Genomic DNA, 21,018 nt, shown 5'->3' with positions numbered 1-21,018 from the left:
ACGTAGCCTTGTTCATTTTGAGTAACCTCTTCAGGATTTTACTTCCCTTACTAGTATTTAGGTCCTGCAATACGGCCAAGCGTAATTACACAAAAAAACATATAGACCTTCTAACTCCGACAGCAATATTAACAAATTAGAAAGTAGTCACCATCAGAACACACTGGAAAGAACAGCAATCACATTTGTCCTTTGAAGTTCTTTTTTCTGTCCTTAGAGCTGAATGTTGATTGAAGTTAACAGAGCTACAGTCAAACTAGACGATTATCACGGAGTTGTGGTCCCACTGCAGGTGCACCATTTTCTGGTGGTGTGGTTGGTATTTAAACTTGTGTTCATCCCACCATATTATTCTTTATATACCGCAATCAGCTCTTGCTAAATATGCACCATCCTGATTAGATACTGCTTTTCAAGAGGCTGTCTTCAAAATTCCTTTATAAATTATGAACAGTAGCTCTGAACCCACTTCAGGATAGCCTCTAATAAGTCACAGGTGTGACATCACTGAGCACTGTAATTAATGGGTGTTATGCCACTCCCTTGACTTATGAGTTTTTCAAGGGCTTTTAATTACTTTTGAGTTTAAGCCATTCTGGCAGAATTTTGAGGGAACTCCATTGGCAGCCTATTCTGAATGAAGCTGTTCTAGTGATATTTGGAAAAAAGAGCCGCTCTGGTGGCTGAAGGAAAATGTTTCAGCCATTCTTCACGCCTGGTAGTCTGAAGGGAGGCTAAAAGAAACAGCTTCTGTTGACTGCTGCAGGCAGTTAGTTACTGCATTCCCTTTCTACATCTGGGGAGGAGCTGTAAAAATTGTGGTCAAATCCATGTATTATATAAAATAAAGGCGAGAAAAACATCTGAAAATCCAAGAATGGCTTGAAGGGTTATCATGATGTCATCAACCTGATTTTAGGTATAGAAAAGCCATTGTTTCCCATGTGAGTGCAGATTTCATGTAGCTGATAGAGTGAATGGAAAAGAAATGCCATTGTTTATCACCTATCAAGGGTAAGTTATAAATGATCACCAGTTAATCTGCTTTTAAAACAGTGGGGTTTTTTATTTCATTGCCAAAATCCAATAGCAGAAAAATTTCACCCCTCACACGCACACAAAACAGAATGTGCATATCATAATATTAACTCAGGTGCAAAGCTTTGTTCTCTAAACAGCTGAAGCTTCATGTCATTGTTTATATGCACAAACCACGCGTATTTCTCCATATGTTGTCACCATATTGGTGTTATCACCATAGCATTCCCTCCTCTTCAGATAATCTTTTGTTACAACATTTAGTTTTACAAAGCAAATAAAATATAGTAAATGTAAACCAATTATTTAGCCAAATTACTTTGATTGTGGGAAAGTGACAATTAGCGTTACAGCTTCTCAACAGTGAAATCCATACAATAGAGCAGACTGTGGTATTCTGTACTGCAGTATAAGTTGATGTAGTGCAGTTATTTTGTGTAGCAAGCTGTGAGAGAGGAGGAGAGAAGTGCAGGAGACGAGCAAGTCCATCCTGATGAACTATTATTCTATAACTATGCTTTGTGCTTTAAGTTGTTTATATTTTCTAATTGGTTGTTAGTACATTGGGACAGCTCTTCACAGAAACCTTGATGACTGATGTCAACATTTAAAACACATAAACCTGGGTACAAGATGATAAGCTAATCAAGGTGTGTGTTAGAGTCTTGCCAAACTACCCTTTGTAATTTCCATTTCCTATTAAGTGTTCGTGTCGAATGGGTTAGTTTGGTTACCTGTAATTGTTGGCCACTTTAGTAGTTCTACCTTTTGCACATGGATTTGGGGGGCGGGGGCCTGAGGATTAAAATTATATGCACTGATACACCCACATGATTTGGGTTTATTCTCAAAGCTTGAATGCATCAACCCTTCCATGAAATAGCTGTGACTTAGGAGAGTATTCTGGGTATTGTCATGCAAATGAGGCCACCAAACATACCACTTTGCTTCAAAATTGCTCTGCAATGACAAGTAGCTTTTTAAAACTGGAGCAGGGTTTTCCAAGCTAAGTGGGCAACCCTATATATCCTCTGAGATCTACTTTCTAAAATAAGTGCCTATATACAAAGTCCTAATTCCACATTTGAGTGCTCAGATTGGCACTTACTACATACCTATACATCTCATTCTAATGCAGATTAAGGTGGTCTTTTATGCTTGAGTGTTGTGTTTCTCCCACAATCATACAGTGGAAAAAAAAAACAACAATCAAAACACAAGATGCATGCAGCACCGAGAAGCTGAGTTTGATCTAGTGTTCAGCAACTCTTAAAAGTCAAGGTTTCATGAGATTTCACTTCAACCAATACCAATTTTAAGTAATGCTACAGCGGCTTCTCAGCAGCACTCAAGAACTTAGCCAGTAGGCCACAAGGAAAAAACAAGTCCTCACCTGTCTCATGGTTCACAGAAAATATCTGTAATCAGAAGGTATTTTAGTCTCTGACTATTCCAGGTGATTCAGGACTAGGTAGCTTTTAACCAGCATCTTAATGCTAGTTGGAAGCAAGGGTAGATCTCAGAGCACTGGCATTAAATGATGAAGAATGAGCAGAATCCAGGTGGGGTTTTTTTGTTTGGTTGTGTTTTTTTTAATCCAAAATTGTATTTATCACATTGTGAATCAAGTGAGAATTTCGCTTATGTCCTGAACATGGCCACAATTTTACTCTTAACCTCTGACCTGTATTGTTCCATGTGCCGTGCACTGGAGGTAAAAAAGCCATAGATACAAATCACAAGGTCATCATGTAATGGAAGTCCTTGATCTGCCGGGTAGGTAAGGTTTTATAAAAGCTGTTAGAAGACAGTTGGTACGGGGTTGCTGCAGTGCTAGAACAGCTAGACTTCTCAAATCCCCTGTGGCCCAATGTCAGCTACATTGTCAGTGTGTTGCATGTTGTCTTGCAGAAATGCCTATTGATCTTTTAAATACAGATTTAGGTATCTAATTCAAGACCTTCACATTTGAAAATGTAGATCTTAAGGACCTCACAGCTAGTTAGATCTTTTCACTCATGCGTCTCTGTCCTCAGAAGTAGGAGCTTTCCTGGGATGACTGCTTAATGTTATGGAGAGGATTACTTTCAAAGTTGAGCTCTCTAGTGTTTGCTGCATACTTAAATGGTAACTGAACTCTACAAACCAAATTGCCCTCAAACCCGTTTTGGTATATAAACCTCTAAATATTTTGGTTTAAAATATGCAATGTTGGTGTGAATGGATTAAAAAGAGAAAAAGAGGGGGAAAAAAAAAAAAAGAGAAACAAAATTATTTTGAGAGTTAATGTTATCGCCTGGTATTTTTTCTTGTGAGTTAGCTATGTTATCTCCCAACCTCTTTTTGAGCTATTACTTAAGTAAAACTTTATATTACATTTCCTTTTATTAGTGCTATTTATACATAAATTGGAGCAGATCGTGATGCAGCAAAGAACTTTTTATACTGCATAGATTGTACAGCAAAAGAGTGCATTATCAGCATTACATGCCTCTGTTTAGATGCAACTCCAGAGATCTACTTTATCAGCTAGAACATGGCCACATTCATTTTTGTTTGCTCGCCATGGGATGATCCCAGAAATAATTGGCAATCCATTGCCCTGCTGCACTTAGACGACTTGCCTGCAAACATGATGCAAAGTGAAGACGGTTGAGGTTTCATAACAATGAAGCGCATGGTGTGACAGACCCATCTGTGCCAGCTTTGTAAAACAAAAGTGCCCAATTTTATCATCACTGCCTTTTGTTCTGCACAGTGCTATTCACGTGGTGGTTTTATGAATGCTTGCCGGTAGTCTGTAAGCCTCGATTTATCTGACTGCTTCCTGTCCTGTGCTGTCTGTTCCCAATTGCTCTGCTAGCTTCCCTGCCCCCACGGTTTCCTCTCCTTACCCAGCCCTTCTCCCTAGACAAATCTGACGTAGAACCTCCTAGCAATTTTCCAAGGTTCTGGGCTCAAAGACTAAACTAATTTGTTTTTGAATTGCAGATCAAACATAAACTGCAAAGAAGCATTTAATCAGTTAGGAGAAGCAAGGGTATGGCTTGTTTAAGTCCCAGAATCCATAAACCTGTAATGATTTTATTATATTGGTGTCAGTTTTCATTATTTTCATGAATGGGTATTCCCTGCTTAATGCACGATATTTGCATCTGATGAACCAACGAGTTTAAACATGGTTTGTTTTAATGCTTTGTGAATTTGCATTCAAATTCATCAGAAGTAATTCTATTTGAAATCACACAGGGCTAAGCACAGTGGTTGTAAATCCATTTGAATTGAGATGCCAGAATCAGCCCATTAATCTACAAATCTACAATATAATTTTGGTATGGTTGGTGGGCTTTTGTTCTGTTTCTTCACAATGAGGCAGAGGGGATACCAAGTGTGTGTGTGGGAGGGAAAGTGTTCGGGGAGGTTGTGATAAATTGGCCAAGAGGGAGTATATCTTTGTTAAGGAAACTGGCCTGTGAAAGGGACATACGAAAGGCCAGAGACCATGGTTTGTGCATGTCTGTCACTGCCACTTGAGGTAGTTGCACAAGGAGACAGGAAGTCTCTTGGATAAGCAGGTTTCCTAATATTTGGGACTATAGAGGTTGTCATCAGCACCTTCCATTTGTCTGCAAAGTATCAAAGGTCACTGAGAGCCTGGATCAGTGCTATGGCCTACATTTAGTATTTTAAGTTGTCTTGCTAAACACGGTTAGCTTCGATATTTGTGGCCTCTTGTTAATAGGTGAATGAATAAATGCAGCAAGGTTCACCTCCAAAAGAAGGAGGGTCATTTTGGAAGGGGTGGATGGGTCTATATTATAACAAACTACTTCATTTCATAATGGCTGCGGAATAAATCTGTACTTCTTTCAGTGCATAGAGAATGGTTTAAATATCTGTGTTCCTAAATACACTCAACTGTCTGAAGTTAAGGTATTTGTTTAAGCTGATAGTTACCAGATTTGGAGGTGTATGTATCATTATATGAGAGTGCAAAAGCACGTATGGATGAGAGGCATTACTCTGTGAGAAAAAGGCTTATCAACAATTTTTGCCACATTACACATTCTTCTTTAAAGTAATGATGACATTTTTGGATAAAACTTATTTTTAAAACTACAAAAATGTGTAGTTATACATGAAGTACTTTAACCTTGTAAAAGGAATGTCTTTATTTGAATAAGTGAGAATTTAAAATTTAATTCAGATTAAAGTTTTGAATATGTTCATACGGACATTTTGCTTAGTTAGAATCAGGCTGAAATGAATCTGAGAGAGAGATATTTGACAAAAGTGTTTTTAGCTAGTTTTATGACTGCCTTTCTCTGGGAACAAGCAGTGCTAGTTTGACCCTTGTAAAACAGAAATTAAAGAGTTTAAGTCCCTGTTTTGAATGTCATAGGCTGGGGCTGACTGAGGGTCCAACTTAGAAAAGCATTTAAGCCTATGCTTAGCATTGGCTACATGTTTAATTCCCAGAAGTCTTAACTACAGGCCCGTTCTTAAGCACTTGAAAGAATTGTGATGCTTAGGAAGTCTGCCATCTGACATCTGTGAAATGAGCTGGTAGACTTGAGTCTTTTTCATAATGAACCAGTTTCCATCTCATAAAATTCTGTAATTGCAGATGGTATCAGTGGACACCTATGACAATCTGAGCAGAGATTGCGGCTGGGCATTCCTCATTATAGGATACATGGACACCGAACTCCTCTCTGCTCATGAGCATGGGGTTGATTCATTGACAGTGCATTATCAGGAAAATTGCAATGATGTGACTAGTGCTTCACTGGGGGTAAATGGAGTACCTCAACTCTTGGAGTTGACAATAGGCTCTTCTAAGAAATGATAATGCTGTGATTAAGACATAAAGCTGGGATTCAGTACACCTGGGAATTCTTGTGTGACCCTGGCAACACACTTTTTGTTGTTTTCCCCCATCTCTGCCTGAAAATTAGAATAATGCTTTTTCATTTTATGGTGTTATTTAGTGATAAATATGTTACTAATTGTGAGCAATTCAGGAGATACAGTTTTAGAAGCACATGGTTAGATAAATTCTACTAGATTTTAAATGCATTCCGTTCAATGTGTATTTGCATGTGCTTGTGCATAGCCCTAGCCTAGTAGAAAGCAGGCCAATTTTATTTTGCTTCCTAATTCTGCATTGAAGAAATTAGCTCTAGGCATAAAGACCTAAAAATCTTGCATAAAATTTCACTCCATTGTGAAAGAGACCCTAAAAAATAACGTGGAAGAAAAATACGTTGATTTTGGACTTCTTTTGACTTGTTCTTTTAGACCCTGATACAATTTTTGTTCTGTCGGTGTACATTGTGATATATGTGTTGTCTTTTTATAAAGCAAATGATATAATTCAAATAGCTTTCAGGTCTTTTCAGTAGAAGCACTTGAATAATGTTTCAAGGGTTCTCTTGGAGATACACTGAAAGAAATAGTGAACATCAATGGGTTTTGGAGCACTGGAACATATGCAGAAATATAGAGCTATGAAATCTTTAAGTTAGCCATATCTGGGACTTGTAGCAGCTGTTTCAACCCGTGATGCCAGGGACTGCTCAGAAGCTCTTTATTCTGCACATCTTTGAAATGACAGACCACAGTGAGTCCTCCTGCACCTTTTGTCTCTTTTGTGCCAGAAATTAGGAAACTGTTAGTTTACTAAACTACAGTAGCTGGAAAAAGAGTAAGAAGTATTAAAAAAAAAAAAAAAGGCAGATGAAATAATAGCCCTTTGACATAAGTGTCAGCAGGAGCTGTTAGTTTCTCAGTGTTTTTGAAAATCTGATTTTCCAGGTATCTAGCTCCAGGCTTCTGGGTTTTTTGGTGGGGGTGTTGTCTGGTCTCTGTCTTTTCACATAACACAATCTTTACCACTTTCACAAAAATGATCATAACTTCCTCTGAAAATTTTTTTACTGCACTGAAAAATGTGAACTAAGTTCCAACAACAGTAAAAGTGCTTGGGGTCCACTTACCACTAATGATGCTGCAGCAGGTCCTATGTAAGAGCAGAATGAGAACGGCATTCACTGCACTGAGCATCATGCTACAGACAAGCATACTAGGAACCATGGTGTTTTTAAACCACTTGGCATCATTTAATTAACATGCTTTTAAGCATTATTTGACTTCAGTTATAGACAGAAATATATAATAAATCTTTTAACAAGTACTATCAGAAGTAAGAGCTATGTGGCATTTAAAATATGTTAGAAAAATGTGATCACTAATAAGTTTTAAAATATTCTGTATTTTCCTAGTCAAAATTGGGCAACAGGAAGGAAAAAATAAGAAGAGCTAATGAAATGACTTGACAGAGTGGCAGGGTTTGTGTACTCGTCCATATTTGAGTAGGATTCATGCTTTGTATGATTGACAGTCATTGCAAATTCTTTGGCTTTTTAAGACTTAAGGCGCCGCGGTCTTGGGTGAACTTTAGTTCAGAGTGGAGTTGTTTACAAAAGTTAACTAAGTAGTTACTGCAGAATTGCATGCTATGTTTCACTGAACTATTCTGGAATAGTATGGATTTGCAGCACAAATGGTGATGACTCAAGGCAAATCACATTCTAACTCTGTGCAGTCAATTTATTCCATCTGGGAGCTTCGTCACCCTGGCACCTGGAAGCAGATGAGGTAGCTGAATTGGCTTTCCATTGCTCACCATGTCCAAACGTCTTCCTGCAGCATGGCATGAATGTTCTAGTGTTTCATCAAAATCAGATTATGCCGGTCCAACAGGGACAAAAAAATTTCCTCCCTCTTCAGTATTTGCTGAATATGTAGACAGAATATGTGCACTTAAACCTTCAATATTTCCATGCAAGACAGCCTTCTAATAGTTCTTTTTTCACTATTCTGATTATTCCTTAGTCAAGATCTCTCCCCCATAGAGGTCAAGATGTAATTCAGTTGTATCTGTACCAGAACAGTGTGCAATTGAATGTGCAATTAAAAATTACTTTGGCCTGTTTTCCTGTTTTATGTTTTCATAATCCTACATGTAATTTGATGAACACTGTCATTCTTTCAATTTCTTCAGCATTGCAATTCTCTAGGGATTTCTGTCTCATTTAATATCATTTTTTGCATATTTACCTTCTTCACAAGTGCTAGTATGCAGTAGAACAAGTTGAATCCTGCATTGTTATTTTTGTATTTACTTATGTTACACCCTGTTTTTCTTTGTAATGATGTTAACACTTCCTCCCAATTTAGTATTAACTCCATATACCATCTAAAACCTGTTGATTTCTACCTCTAGCTAACCGACAATTGAGGTCATTTTGATAACAGAGTCAAAGTAGTATGAAAGTTTTTCAGATCACGAGAGCACAATTTTGTAGCCAAGTGGAAGCAACCAAAATAAGGAATTTCTGAGCACCAAGGCAGAGCTGCAGTGGAACCGTACACTTTGCACTTCCCATGCAGCCCTGGCACACACACCATCTGAGCAATTCCTGTGAATCATGAAAAGAAGACTTTGTCACAAACTTGACCGTTGAAAGTGATATAGAAATGTTACCCATCTCTCCAGCCTCTACTTCCCATCCCTCCTCCTGAAACCAGCATTTACCCCTGCTTCATGCTTCCCAAGCAATTCTAGAATTACTGCTAAGCCTGTGACACTGAGCTGAAAAATCAGTGAAATACAGTGATGGGTATTTTACGCATGATGAGCCTTGATGGTGTCAGTGCCTCAGGAGGAGCGAGGGGCCAGCAGAGAAGACCTCTGCATTGCAACTGGACCACCTTTAACCAGCCCTATTCCCTCCTTCTCAGAAGTTGTTGGATCCCTTGCACTGAGACTGAATTTGGGGGTGGGAAATCTGATGTCAGAAGCTTAGGAACAGCCCTCATAATTAATTCACCTACATCTTATGCCATATACCAGCTTGGGGACAGTTGTACTGGTGGTTCATCCTAGGTTGTGGTTACACATGTAAGACTGAAGTGTCTAATCAGTTGTTTTTTAAAAAAAACAGAGGTTGGCATGTCCTACAGCTTTTACACTAAATTATCTTAGTGCTCATTTCCAGTTGTAGATCTACTGCAAAAATATATCAATATTATTAACCACTGCTATTATACTTTATACTAAAAATACACACACACAAAAAGATCGTTTTCCACTGGAAACCTTCCCTTGTTTTCTTCTGAAATGCTCTCTCTTTCTCTTCTTTTATCAGCATCTACCCTCTGTATGTCTGTCATCTAGTTTTCTTTCCTATATTCCTAGGTGGAATATATTCCTATATTCCTACTCCTAGTAGGTGAAAGACAAAAGGACAATATCAACTGTATGTCAGTGTCCAGATAAAAAAAATGAAAAATTAGTTATAAAGCTCACACTTTTTAGCAAAATTAACTGATCTCAAATTGGCCAACATAGCTCCTTCTTCCTGACAGTTTATTATTTTAATCATATGAATCAGGGCACATTCCAGTATGATTTTGATGAAGTCCACAAAAGAGAGTACCCTCATCTCCTACACAGTATCTTTGGATATTGAAATAACACTTTTTTCTGATAAGATAGTGCATTCATTACTTTACTTATTAGATGAGCATTAGCTTTTGATAGAAGCCATCCTATGGACTCCTGACACCTTGCATGCTGAGAAGTCCTGTCCTTGAAGTTACTATGGTGCACAATGATCAGAACTTACCGCTGATGTTTTATTAGCATTTACTAGCAACATCTTGGCAGAGGGTGACCTCTAGTACTGTCTCTAAACATTTTCAATTTACAGACTCAAGAATTTTTGCTGTCTTTGCCTCTCATTCTTTTGAAGAGGTCAGCCCTTTAGGAATTTGCCACAAGAAAGAAGTTCAAAATACTCTATATACTTTAACAGCTTAATAGGAATATAGCCACAATGAATACACAAACATACAATTCATTTTAATATTTATAGAAGAAATTCACATTGTTTTAAGTGTACACAAACAGCTGCTGTCATTTGGCTATGAGCAGATGTTAGACCTCCGAAAGCTTCACTGATAATTAAAATACTAACAGTTAGTGTTTTACCCCAGCTGCAGGTTCTGTTTACTGTAAATTTGATTTTAATGGTGCCTCTGTGCAGTTATTGAATAGAGGTTTGTTTTCTACTATACATACAAAAGTGTCTACAATGAAGACAAATGGTTATTTGCTGTAATTTACTCCAGAAAGATATGAATATACACTGTAACATAGTTGAATTTATAAATAAAATGCAGATATGACTGTCACATTGGAAATGGTAGTTTCTGCTATCTTAACTAACAAAAAGAACTAGGGAAAACTTACTATTTCTAGTTGTCCCCAAGCAGTTCCCCTAAAAACTGCTGTGCTTTTCAAATGGGTTGAGATGTGCCCTTAAGCAAAGAACAGGTGCTCCTTTTTACTGAATGGGTGCATAAATCAGAATAAATAAACACAGGAAATCACGATACTCATGTTTGATAGGTATGCAGAAGAATATAATTTCTGCTTGATCATTTAATAACATGATGTTTTATTTTAGGTATCCCTTACAAGTGTCTGTTCTCTTTAGTGCGTATATGTACATCAAACATTAGGGAAGGCTAGGCACTTCCAGAATTGTTAATCCCAAGGGCCTGATTATGCAAACACAATGCATAATGCAAGCTACCATGTTTAGTCCCTTTGAGACTATTGAGGCTAACTATGGCAGTAAGCAGTACTCTTGATAAATAAATGTTTATGAGACCAGGATCTAGATGTATATAATCTTGAAAAACAAAAACTCTTGCTGAGATAATGACAAGAAGGGGGTTTTGTTTTATTTTTAAAAAACAACCAAAACTGTTACTGCCTGGGACTAGACCTATTTCAGAAAAACAGATAATTTTCCTTATAGCAGAGTTTGTGGGGGTTTTTCCCCCTGATGTTCTTGTATTTTCTTTCTTTCTTTCTTTCTTTCTTTCTTTCTTTCTTTCTTTCTTTCTTTCTTTCTTTCTTTCTTTCTTTCTTTCTTTCTTTCTTTCTTTCTTTCTTTCTTTCTTTCTTTCTTTCTTTCTTTCTTTCTTTCTTTCTTTCTTTCTTTCTTTCTTTCTTTCTTTCTTTCTTCTTTCTTTCTTTCTTTCTTTCTTTCTTTCTTTCTTTCTTTCTTTCTTTCTTTCTTTCTTTCTTTCTTTCTTTCTTTCTTTCTTTCTTTCTTTCTTTCTTTCTTTCTTTCTTTCTTTCTTTCTTTCTTTCTTTCTTTTCTTTCACTATCTTGCAGTTTCTGCCTGCCTAGGAAACAGAATTCTCTAGATTCACCAAGCATAACCAGTACCTCTTGTAACTGGGAGTCTGATTTGGAAGTGCTAAAATCGCACTTTCCAGTTGCATTACAAGGGTTAAAACAGCTAAAGTGCATCCATGTAACATCAATGTCAGTTGTTCTCAAGCTAAGAGCCAGAGTAGCCTTTGAAGCTGGACTACCAAGAAATCTCTAGGCTGGCTACCCTCATCTCCAGCTGCTAAATTGCACTGAAGAGCTAACTAAAATACTCCATATGCATTCCGAATTGCTGTATATGCTGCATTGGGGTTTCTGCTCAGACCCAGGAGCTGGGCAGACAAGCCTGCATGGTAGCAAGCAGGTAAAGAGGAAAAGCAGTCTACAAGCAGAGCGGTTACTGGGCAGGTTTGGCAGTTGTAAAATCTGCACGTTAACACCGTACACGTTTGCCATGTTCACAGAGAGGTTCAGTATGTGAATTTTTTATTTGCATAGTTTCTGTAACCCTGGGCTCTACAGTGTTCATTTTTGACCTTGAGCACAGAAAAAGAGAAACTGAAATTTTTCACAGAGGAGGCCTTTTTTAAAAAGGTTAATTGGACACTGGAGGAAAACTAAACCAAACCAAACTGCCTAAACACCCTGACTGAGGGGCTTGCCTATTTGTTTTGGTGGCTGTTTTTCCTTTTGTTTCTTTTTGTTGCTGCTGTCATAGTCCTCTGAGGTGTGGGAGGTAAAAATAACAAGCAAGAAACTTCAGTCTGTTTTTCAAAATGAAAAAAATCACAAAAATGTTTCCTTTTACATCTTCAAGAAGCTGAAAGGACATCTGCTGCTTTGTTTAAGATACCTGAAAGGTTAAAACTTCATTCTTTATTCAAGTAATTCTTAGAAGACCTTGAAGTTTCTAAACATGATTGAGTGGTTAAGGACAAAGCTAGAAGCCAAGGATGTTTTGAGTTTCAGCACTGAAACATGATGTTACTGGATTTTTCAGTAAAACATGAACTATTAACACTATTTTGGAATTGGTTTTGTTGATTTTTTTATAAGAACAATATACTGAAAGGGAAAAACCCTTACTGCAATGGTATCTCTTTGAGATTTGCATACTTTGTGTCAATGGTGGAATTCTTTTTATGCATCGTAAGGATCCCGTTAAGTCCTCTATAGGTATTCTTTTTTGTACTGCTTTACAAATATTTGCCGCCTTTGTGGATATAATAGGTCTGACAGAGCCATTTTGGCTTGCTGATTTATTTTGCTTCTTCATTTGACGCATCCTATTTTCTTTCCTTCAGCAGAAGACATGAATGAGCCTTCACAACCTCTTATTTAGTAGCTTTACTAGCTTGTTTAGCGAACACTGGCCCATGCATTGCTTGCACATGCAAAAAGAAATGCAAAAGAATAGATTTTACTATGGTTAAGGAACAGAAATCTGAAAAAATGGGGCTTATTGTTATGTCCTTTTAAACAATGAAATTCCCAAATTATTACATTATGCCACAGTTCTTAGACTGCACTTTAAGTATTTAAAGTATGGGTCATTACAAAAATAATTAAAAAAAAAAAAAAGAGGCGAAAAAAAAAGAGCAGAAACTTGAGAAACTTGGATCTTGATCAAGGCCTAAATTGTTTCTTTATGAATTTGAATGGTGGGCTTACCAGACCACTTAAGAATATTGTACTACCAGGTCAACAACAACTTTTAAAATTAAAAACAAAAGAACAGTTGCTCATTCAAGTGATGCTCAGTGTATGTTGAATTTTCTGTATCTTTTAAATTCCTTGAAAGTTGTATTTAGTTGAAGGAAAAGATGTTTCTTTGCATTCGCATTATTTAATATTAATTTCATTTTGGTAGATACCAAATATCCTCTTGTGTCAATAAATAACTTAGCTAATTGCCAAGAGGTGAAAAATTAAGTGTTGCTGAATAGGGTGCTATAAATCAGACCTCCTAGAATGTTTACAAAAAAGGAAAAATAGCTGGTTCAAGCTCGCTGTGTAAACGCAGGTCATTTCCGCCGTCGTAATAGATTATTTCATTTATGACTTCCTGCTTTGTCCTAAAGGTGCTCCTCGTGAAGGATCTCCTCAGCCTAGGCGCACCGTGCACACCCGCTTGCTGCAACTTTTGGGGAAGGCTCAGAATTCTAAAGAGGCTGCTGGCGGAGAGCAAAGTGGTGCTTTACATAAGAGTATTAGGCCAGACTTTCCTAACGCATTACGCATTTCTTTCTGAGACGAGTCTCCTTAATGCCATCTTTATCTGCTACACGATGCATGAAATCTACTTTCTGTTTTAGAACTGCGGCTGACCCCCGACCCCGCAAGTGGCGCCACAATGTGACCTTTCTATTGTCATCAGCTTTCATTCTCCTGAAAATTCTATGAATTTTTATTACAAGTTTTTTTAAACCAAGCTGAGGCTTCAACAAATTACTTGACACAGATGAGATGAAGTTGTTGAAGTAGTGTTAGATAAGTTTTACAGCCAGCATGTGTGCTGCTGAACAGTACAAAGCCAGTGTCCTACAATGTCATACACCAGTAACTGCTGAGCCTACTATTGGATAAATACATCATTTTATGGAACATTGATTGTTCTATAAACCCAATGGAGTATTATGCTCTATGATCAAACCATTTAGATTGTGTGTAGAGCACAGAAAATGCCATATTCAGGATGGTACTAAAAGTGCCATTTGTGTATTTTATGGATGTCATTACGGGGGAAACTTCTCTCTGTAGGCCCTGTTTACTGCAAAATTTTTTAGTCTGTAATGACATTTTTCATTCACAACGTATGCCTTCAAGAGAGGGGGCCCTTGTTTTATTTGTTTCATTCGAGTTTACGGCACAAATCCTGTACATTTTAATTAAATGTAAGCTTAACAAAAGAATAAGGTATTTATTCCGTGGGGAACAAATGATGACAGTAACAAAAGAATAAAACAGACACACAAAAGAAAGTCAGGTATTGAGTAAAAGAGAGGGAAAAAGGTACTAAGCCCTATTTGTAGTTTCCCAGAAGCACATTAAACATCAAAGCATTTCTTTTAGCCCTATTTCGGGAGTTTGTGGTCTCTGAGAATTAAAATAACCTGCGAATATGGATTTAATGTCTAAAAAATCCTGACATTTTCAAATAAAAACCTAACAGTCACTCAGGACTCCAACTGATAAATAATGGTTCTGCTGAAATGACAGACTTCTTGGAAAGAAACCAATTCTGTGATCATTGCACCCCTAGATATGAAACACCTCTTTACAAATTGTCTGAATATGAGCTCTCATATCGTTATATTTTGTCATTTTAATGCCTATTTGTGCGTCTTTTTAATTTGCAATGACATGCAATCAGCAACAAGTCCACTTTTCCTGATATTAATGTGGGCTTGTATTGCAGCTTATGTTTGCCATGTCAGCCAACACTTACCCCTTCTCTTTTCCCATTTTTGAGAGGGGGTGAGAGGCAGGTTGGATTTAGTAGGACAACATGATTTGTTGCTACATACAGTCCAGTAATGTGACATGTTCCTTAAATACATAAAAATTCCTAGAAATGTTGTATTGGATAGCAGTGCTCCATTATAGAAAAGCACTGTTCCAAAGTCAAAATAGCAGCTAAGCCTCAAAATATGTTGTTTTCTAAATATCTTCCCTACTTGGCTTTTCACTGTTAAAACAAAAGAAATGCAGTAAAATCTGCAATTCATATTTACCATGAAAAATCACTAAAATTGAAGCTGATGTTCCCAGTAAATTCTTGGTCATAGTCCAGTTAAAATTTAAAGTTACAGTAGATTCACATTAGTTTAAATGACACTTGAACTTCTACACAGCTCAACATTAATTCATTATAGTTGAAATGGAGGAATCTTCAGTGGGTGAATCTTTTACAATCTGATTGAGGCTGTTACATTTTATAGGAGCCATTTTTCAAAGCAGTACTGACAGCACTCGAAGTTATTAAATTGCTGAATCAAAAGATGGACCTGCAATCGCATTTATGAACTGTGATGGAATAGCTGGGGTTGCACTGAGCTGAGGTTAAGATGTTGGTGTAGTTAAGCTTCATCACACCCCTTAGTGACAGCAGTATTTACCCATGTAGTTTACTTTAATGGTCAGGAAGTGGCTTAACTCACCTCTGGATTCAAATAGATTAAGTAAGCAGTCAGAATGGCATAATTATCGGTGCTGCGAGGGATTCACTGGATAGCTCTTCACCCAGGAGACTTCCTATTCAATTGCACAGTAAAGATTAGAGTTGCATAGATTCACAGGTACAGCATTTATTTGAGGAGATGAAAACAGGACACACTTCCTTCTTTCTTTCCCTTCCCCAGACCAGAGCTTCTCCTTAATGCAGTGATGCTCTGTCCTTGGACATAAATTATCATGATCTTAGTGGAAAGATGTCATGATTTTTCTGTGCTCGTATGAAAATTATGATCGTAGAGTTAGTTTGATTTTGAAATCCCGTGGAAAATGCATGATTTGTGGAGTTATTTTGATTTTGTGCCACATCAATGCCAGGCTCCTCTTTTATCATGTCAACAAAGCAGGATTCCTGAGAGAATTAATTACTTCTACTCTATTATAAAGTGTGGAGGAACTAAGATAATTGTCATTTTATGTTGATTTCCCCTTCCTATTTTTCTGCTCTTTGGGGGGTCTTGTGAATGTCAGTGCCTACAGAGAGCACAGGAGAAGTGGGGATAAGAACCAGTCGTACCACAGTAAGCTTCCCTCTAGCTTATGCCTGACAAAATGTACTTCAGTTGCATGTGCCAGATTTATCCTGCAGCATCACTTGGAAACTCTCTAATGACGTAAATTGTTAATTCTCTTTTCCAAAGATAACCTGCCTTGCAAACTAAGATGGAGAAAGTTGTGTAACTCCAGTTTGGACTTGTGGAGATGATTTGCAGTCTTTCAGTTTAACAAAAGTACTTTTTGTGCTTCATAGTACAGTTCCCCACCTGAACCTTTGTAATAGAAAAAGAGGTAGGTAGGTAGGTAGGTAGGTAGGTAGGTAGGTAGGTAGGTAGGTAGGTAGGTAGGTAGGTAGATACATAGCTACATAGACAGAGAGACAGATATAGATGCCAGCAAGACCCCAGTCTTTTAAACACCAGTGTTATCTTGGAATAGTAGCTTGATGTGCACCTCAGCATATCAAGTTGCTAGAGGCTGCAAGATGCCAAGTACTCAGTCTCAGAGTAACACAGCTCCTAAGTGTGAACTTACCTTTAAGCAAATTTTTTCTCTGGTTTTCAGAGCTCAGTTTAGTTCTCTCTGGGATCAGGGCCTGACAGCTCTATGCTTTGGGTGAAAGAGCCCCCTTAGACCAGGTTTAGTATAATTTTCTCAACGTCTCAAGTTCAACAGAGCGTGTTGTTCACTAGAAGTGTCTTGGAAAGTATAGTGCTGGCCTGAAATTTGACTGTAAGCCTTATTTTTTTTTTTTTCTTGCTCATTTTATCCCAAGCAAGCAATGGCATAACTATGTGTGCTAGTGATAAGATGCTACACCTGATATTTCTGAGATGTGATTTCAGATTATGTAGGTGAATTTAAACTAGAGGGTGGGTGTGTCTCAGCAGCATAAACTTGATCGGCCTTCCCAAGGTCCATCTCCTAGAAGACCTTCACCTTTTTCTCGTTGTCCAGGACCCACTTTTCTCTCTGTGTACACTGGTTGTGGCCCAAAGCTTGCTTCCCAGCACCTGCAGGATGGCACTGCCATGGGGAGACAAGTGCTAGGGCTGCTCTACTGCAAACATCCACAAAGCTGGTGCTCAATTATGTCCTGTGAAGGCAACCCTGTGGCCGTGCTTTGAGGACAGTGGGCTTGGCTTTGTGCAGCTGTGGGCACCATATGCTTTGCTGGAGCTTTATTGTTAGTAATGAGAGCTGAGAAGAAAACCCCAATGACCCAAAAGCAGACTGAGTGGCAGAGCAAGCGGTTGGAATGTGGAGGTTACAGGTATTTTAATCTGTTAATTGATTTGATGTAGAAATAATTAGGAAATGTGACTGAGGTTTTCTGGATTATATTGTATAGAATAACCTGCTTAGGGTAAGAAAGCTACAGAGTGTTTTCTCCAGGTAACTAGACTAGTGACTGAGTCAGTCAGGTGTGCTGGAAAAGATGCTGGGTGGGAAAAGAAGGGGAAGACAATGGCATCAAAATGACAGCATGGCAATTACCCAGCCAGCAAAAGCAGGGTATTAAGAAGATCAGCCACAGTTTTTCACACCCAGATATGTTTAATGTAATATACAATCCTAAAATTCATTACTGAAGTACTGAAATATCACCAATAGGATCTTCTGTAAAAGATCTGTTGATGGCTTTTAACTGTATACTGTATTTCTCTGGGCTTTTTTATACAGCATATTTTTAAAAACACATTTAAATTGTTAATAGGCTGCAGAATTGTTAAACTCAGCAATTATTTCAACCTGTAAGTATGTTATTTGGAAAACATGCAAATTGTTTTTGTTTGCTTGCTCATTTTATCAGTTTTCTGCCAGTGAAATCTAAAAATTGTCAAGGAATTTTTTTCCATTTAAGCTACAATTTCTTAAAGCAATGAACGGGTATTTTCCATGATACCATTTTAACAGCATATTTTATCTTGTAGGCATTGTGTCCAAGTCCTATGAGTGCCGACTGAAGGGGCAAGGAGCAACCTTTGTGGAAACCACAAGTCCTTTTACTGCAGCAGCACTGGGAGAGGTTTCTCCAGTTAAAGAGAAGGTCTTTCGGGGCAGTAGAAGACAGCCACAGTCACCTGAAGAAGTCCAGCAAGTTATTATTATTCAAGGATACGATGGCGACTTTGCAATTGATGCCTCTGTTGAAGAAACAGCAGCGGCCACCCTGCAGACTCTAGCAATGGCTGGTCAGATGGCCAGGGTGGTCCATATTACAGAAGATGGGCAAGTCATAGCTACAAATCAAAATGGCTCACATGTGAGTAGTATGGTTCCAGGGCAGATACTTACTGAACAGTTAGCAGATGGTGCAACACAAGTGGTAGTGGTTGAAGGAACAGGAACTGATATGGAGGAGGCCATTCAAATAGACACAGTTCCTGACTCCAGTAGTGCTGTGCTGCAGCAGATAATGCGACAAGAGGTTTTAGATGCTTCTGAAGCTACAGTCCATCCTCCAGACTCCTCCTCGGCTTTAGATGCCCTGCTTTGTGCTGTAACAGAGCTGGGTGAAGCGGAAAACAAATCTGGACACCTTGACAGATGCAGGTCTAGTCATAAAGATTTCTTGCAAGTGCCAAACCCAGAGATTCCCAGCATTCCCAGTGATGCAGAGGGACAAGAAATACAAATGTTTCATGAAGTTCAAGAGGCTCGGGATGATACCAAACCTATGGAAGTAGTGACACGGGTTATGCACCCATCGACTATAATTACATCTCAGGAGAGAGCTCAGGCTGCCTTCAAGAAGATGGTCCAAGGAGTGTTACAGTTTGCTGTATGTGATACAGCTGCAGCTGACCAGCTGATGAAAGAACGTGTCACTCAGGTCATTGTAAATGAAGAAGGGACTGTGCATATGGTAGCTAGAGAAGGCTCTCAAATAATCATGCAAGAAGCTGGTAGCCACACGCTCAGTGTCCAAAGTGAACGCATGGATTTAGTTGAGTCAGATGGGGAAATATCACAGATTATTGTCACAGAAGAAATAGCTCAAGCCATGGCCCAGGGTTCTGATGGTGACTTCTCTGAAGGTGCAACCCACTACATCGTCACAGAACTGCCACCAGACATGCAGGATGAGCCTGGAGTGTACTCGCACGCTGTGATAGAGACGGCTGGGTCCCCAGAGATTTTGCAGGCTGGTACTGCTATAGAAGCAGAACCTATATCCCCTGCAGGTGAACAGTTAACAAGCATGGTCATTTATACAGAGGGTGGCTCACAAGTAATTCAGGACCAGAGAGATGATAGAGAAGTACAAGAAGCATGAAGAGCTTCATCTCTTAGGCTTGATGCAGGGCAAAGCTGGAAATTATCAGATTCATGGAGGACTGCATTCCTGGAACGTTTTCTGTGAATCCTTCTCAGTATGACATCCTCCCAGTCAGGTAACAAGTACGCACGCTGCAGGAGGTGAAGGTCAGCTACTAGGAGGAGTTCACTGAAAAGGATATTACAAACTTGTTACAGTTGCTCCGAGAATTACTATATAGGATTATTATAAAACAAACATATTAGGGTACAAAAGAGGATAAAAAGCATCCCCCTGAAAAGTAATTTCTTTGGGTTTAGTTTTTTTGTTTTGGTTGGGTTTTGTTGTATTTTGGTTTTTTTTTAATGTTCTTTTATCTCAGGGTAATTCCCTGCCTTCTGTCACTTTTGTCTAACATAATCACAGGAGTAAAATAATTCCACTTATGTGTACATTTTGTGAACAGATAAATCAGCAAAAAATACAAACCTCACGATAACAAAGTGATCAGGTAGGTTTACATACTGTAATCAGTGCCCTTCTATATTTTAAAAAAGAACAGGTGACATTTTGCTTTCTAGAACCTTACTTTAAAATATCCTTGGCTAAAAAGATGTCATAAAAATAAGTATTTTTTGCATCTACTATCAAATTTTTCACAGTAGCTTACCCTTTCATGATATCACATAGGACTTTACCTAAAGAAGAGTTCAAAAAAGCTGCACTTCAGAAAATTCTTGATTATACATATTCAGGAAGAAGAACTTGATGCCTGTAACTTCCACTTAATTTTAGATGAGAGCCCTACATAAGAAATGTGCATTTAAAAAAAAAATTTAAAAAATTGTCACTGACAGTGCTTTTCTTATAAATAGTGCTTCATATAAATACCATTTTGCAGTTCATTTTGTGAGCGACTCCTGAAATGTTATGGGGGCTTTTCAAGAAAATTCTAACATTGACATTAACAAGTAGAAAAAAAAAATGTGACCTTGTATTTCTTGCTTAGTCCAGAATGTCTGTTATTTACTTGTGGATATACTGCAATTGTTCAATGCAAGTTCATGTTAAAAACATTTGTTTCATGATACAACTGTTGGGTTTTTTTGTCTTGAAAAAAAAAAAAGTAAAATATAAACTGGTGAGGTTAGGGGATTATTTTGTTTGTCTTTCAAATAAAATGTTAGCATTAAAATGAAGCATTATGATTTTTAATATTAAGCAATAAACAGAACTGGCATTCAGCAGGAGCAAACAAATGCTATCTGTTATGTCTGTGCATTTCCTCTTTTCTCTTTCCTTTCTCTAGCTCACTAGATAGATAAAGATAAAAGAATCTAATTTCTGAAGTATGCCTCATGCATGCTTAATGTAATTGTATAAGTGTTTAGGGTATAAGCTATGCTGACTCTAGGGATAACTGGGTTTCCTATCATGTTTAATATCTTAAAATTATCAACTGTAAGAAAGTTGGGGTGAGGTGAAACAATAGTTCCTTCCTGAAGCAACTGTTTAAAAATGTATTTTCTGATAGAGCTGCTTAGAAAAGGTGCTTCATTCTGGGGCTATAAGCTCCTGCTGTCTTTTCATCTCTTTTTATTATTATTTTTTAAAATTTTATTATTTTCCAGGAATTAAGGTTGTGTCTTTGTCAAACCCCAAAAAACCTAAATTTCAAGTTAGACATCAAGATTCATAATTAGCCGAGTTTGACTTGCTCATCTTTCTTAA

General features: G+C 37.9%; 1 protein-coding gene across 1 annotated transcript in view; it reads left to right on the top strand.

Annotated features, from left to right (window-relative positions):
• The window catches only part of ZNF407 (zinc finger protein 407), a 343,393-nt gene extending 322,847 nt beyond the window's left edge, over nucleotides 1-20,546 (top strand). Inside the window, exon 9 of the mRNA XM_051612571.1 lies at nucleotides 17,960-20,546. Coding sequence (XP_051468531.1) covers nucleotides 17,960-19,305 — 1,346 coding nt within the window. The 3' untranslated portion in view covers nucleotides 19,306-20,546. The remainder of the gene's footprint in view (nucleotides 1-17,959) is intronic.
• The last annotated feature ends 472 nt before the right edge of the window (nucleotides 20,547-21,018 follow it).

Source organism: Apus apus, chromosome 2 (assembly GCF_020740795.1).
Source record: "Apus apus isolate bApuApu2 chromosome 2, bApuApu2.pri.cur, whole genome shotgun sequence".
Classification (NCBI taxonomy): domain Eukaryota; kingdom Metazoa; phylum Chordata; class Aves; order Apodiformes; family Apodidae; genus Apus; species Apus apus.
Note: the sequence above shows the minus strand (reverse complement) of the source record. Positions and strands in the feature narration are given on the sequence as shown.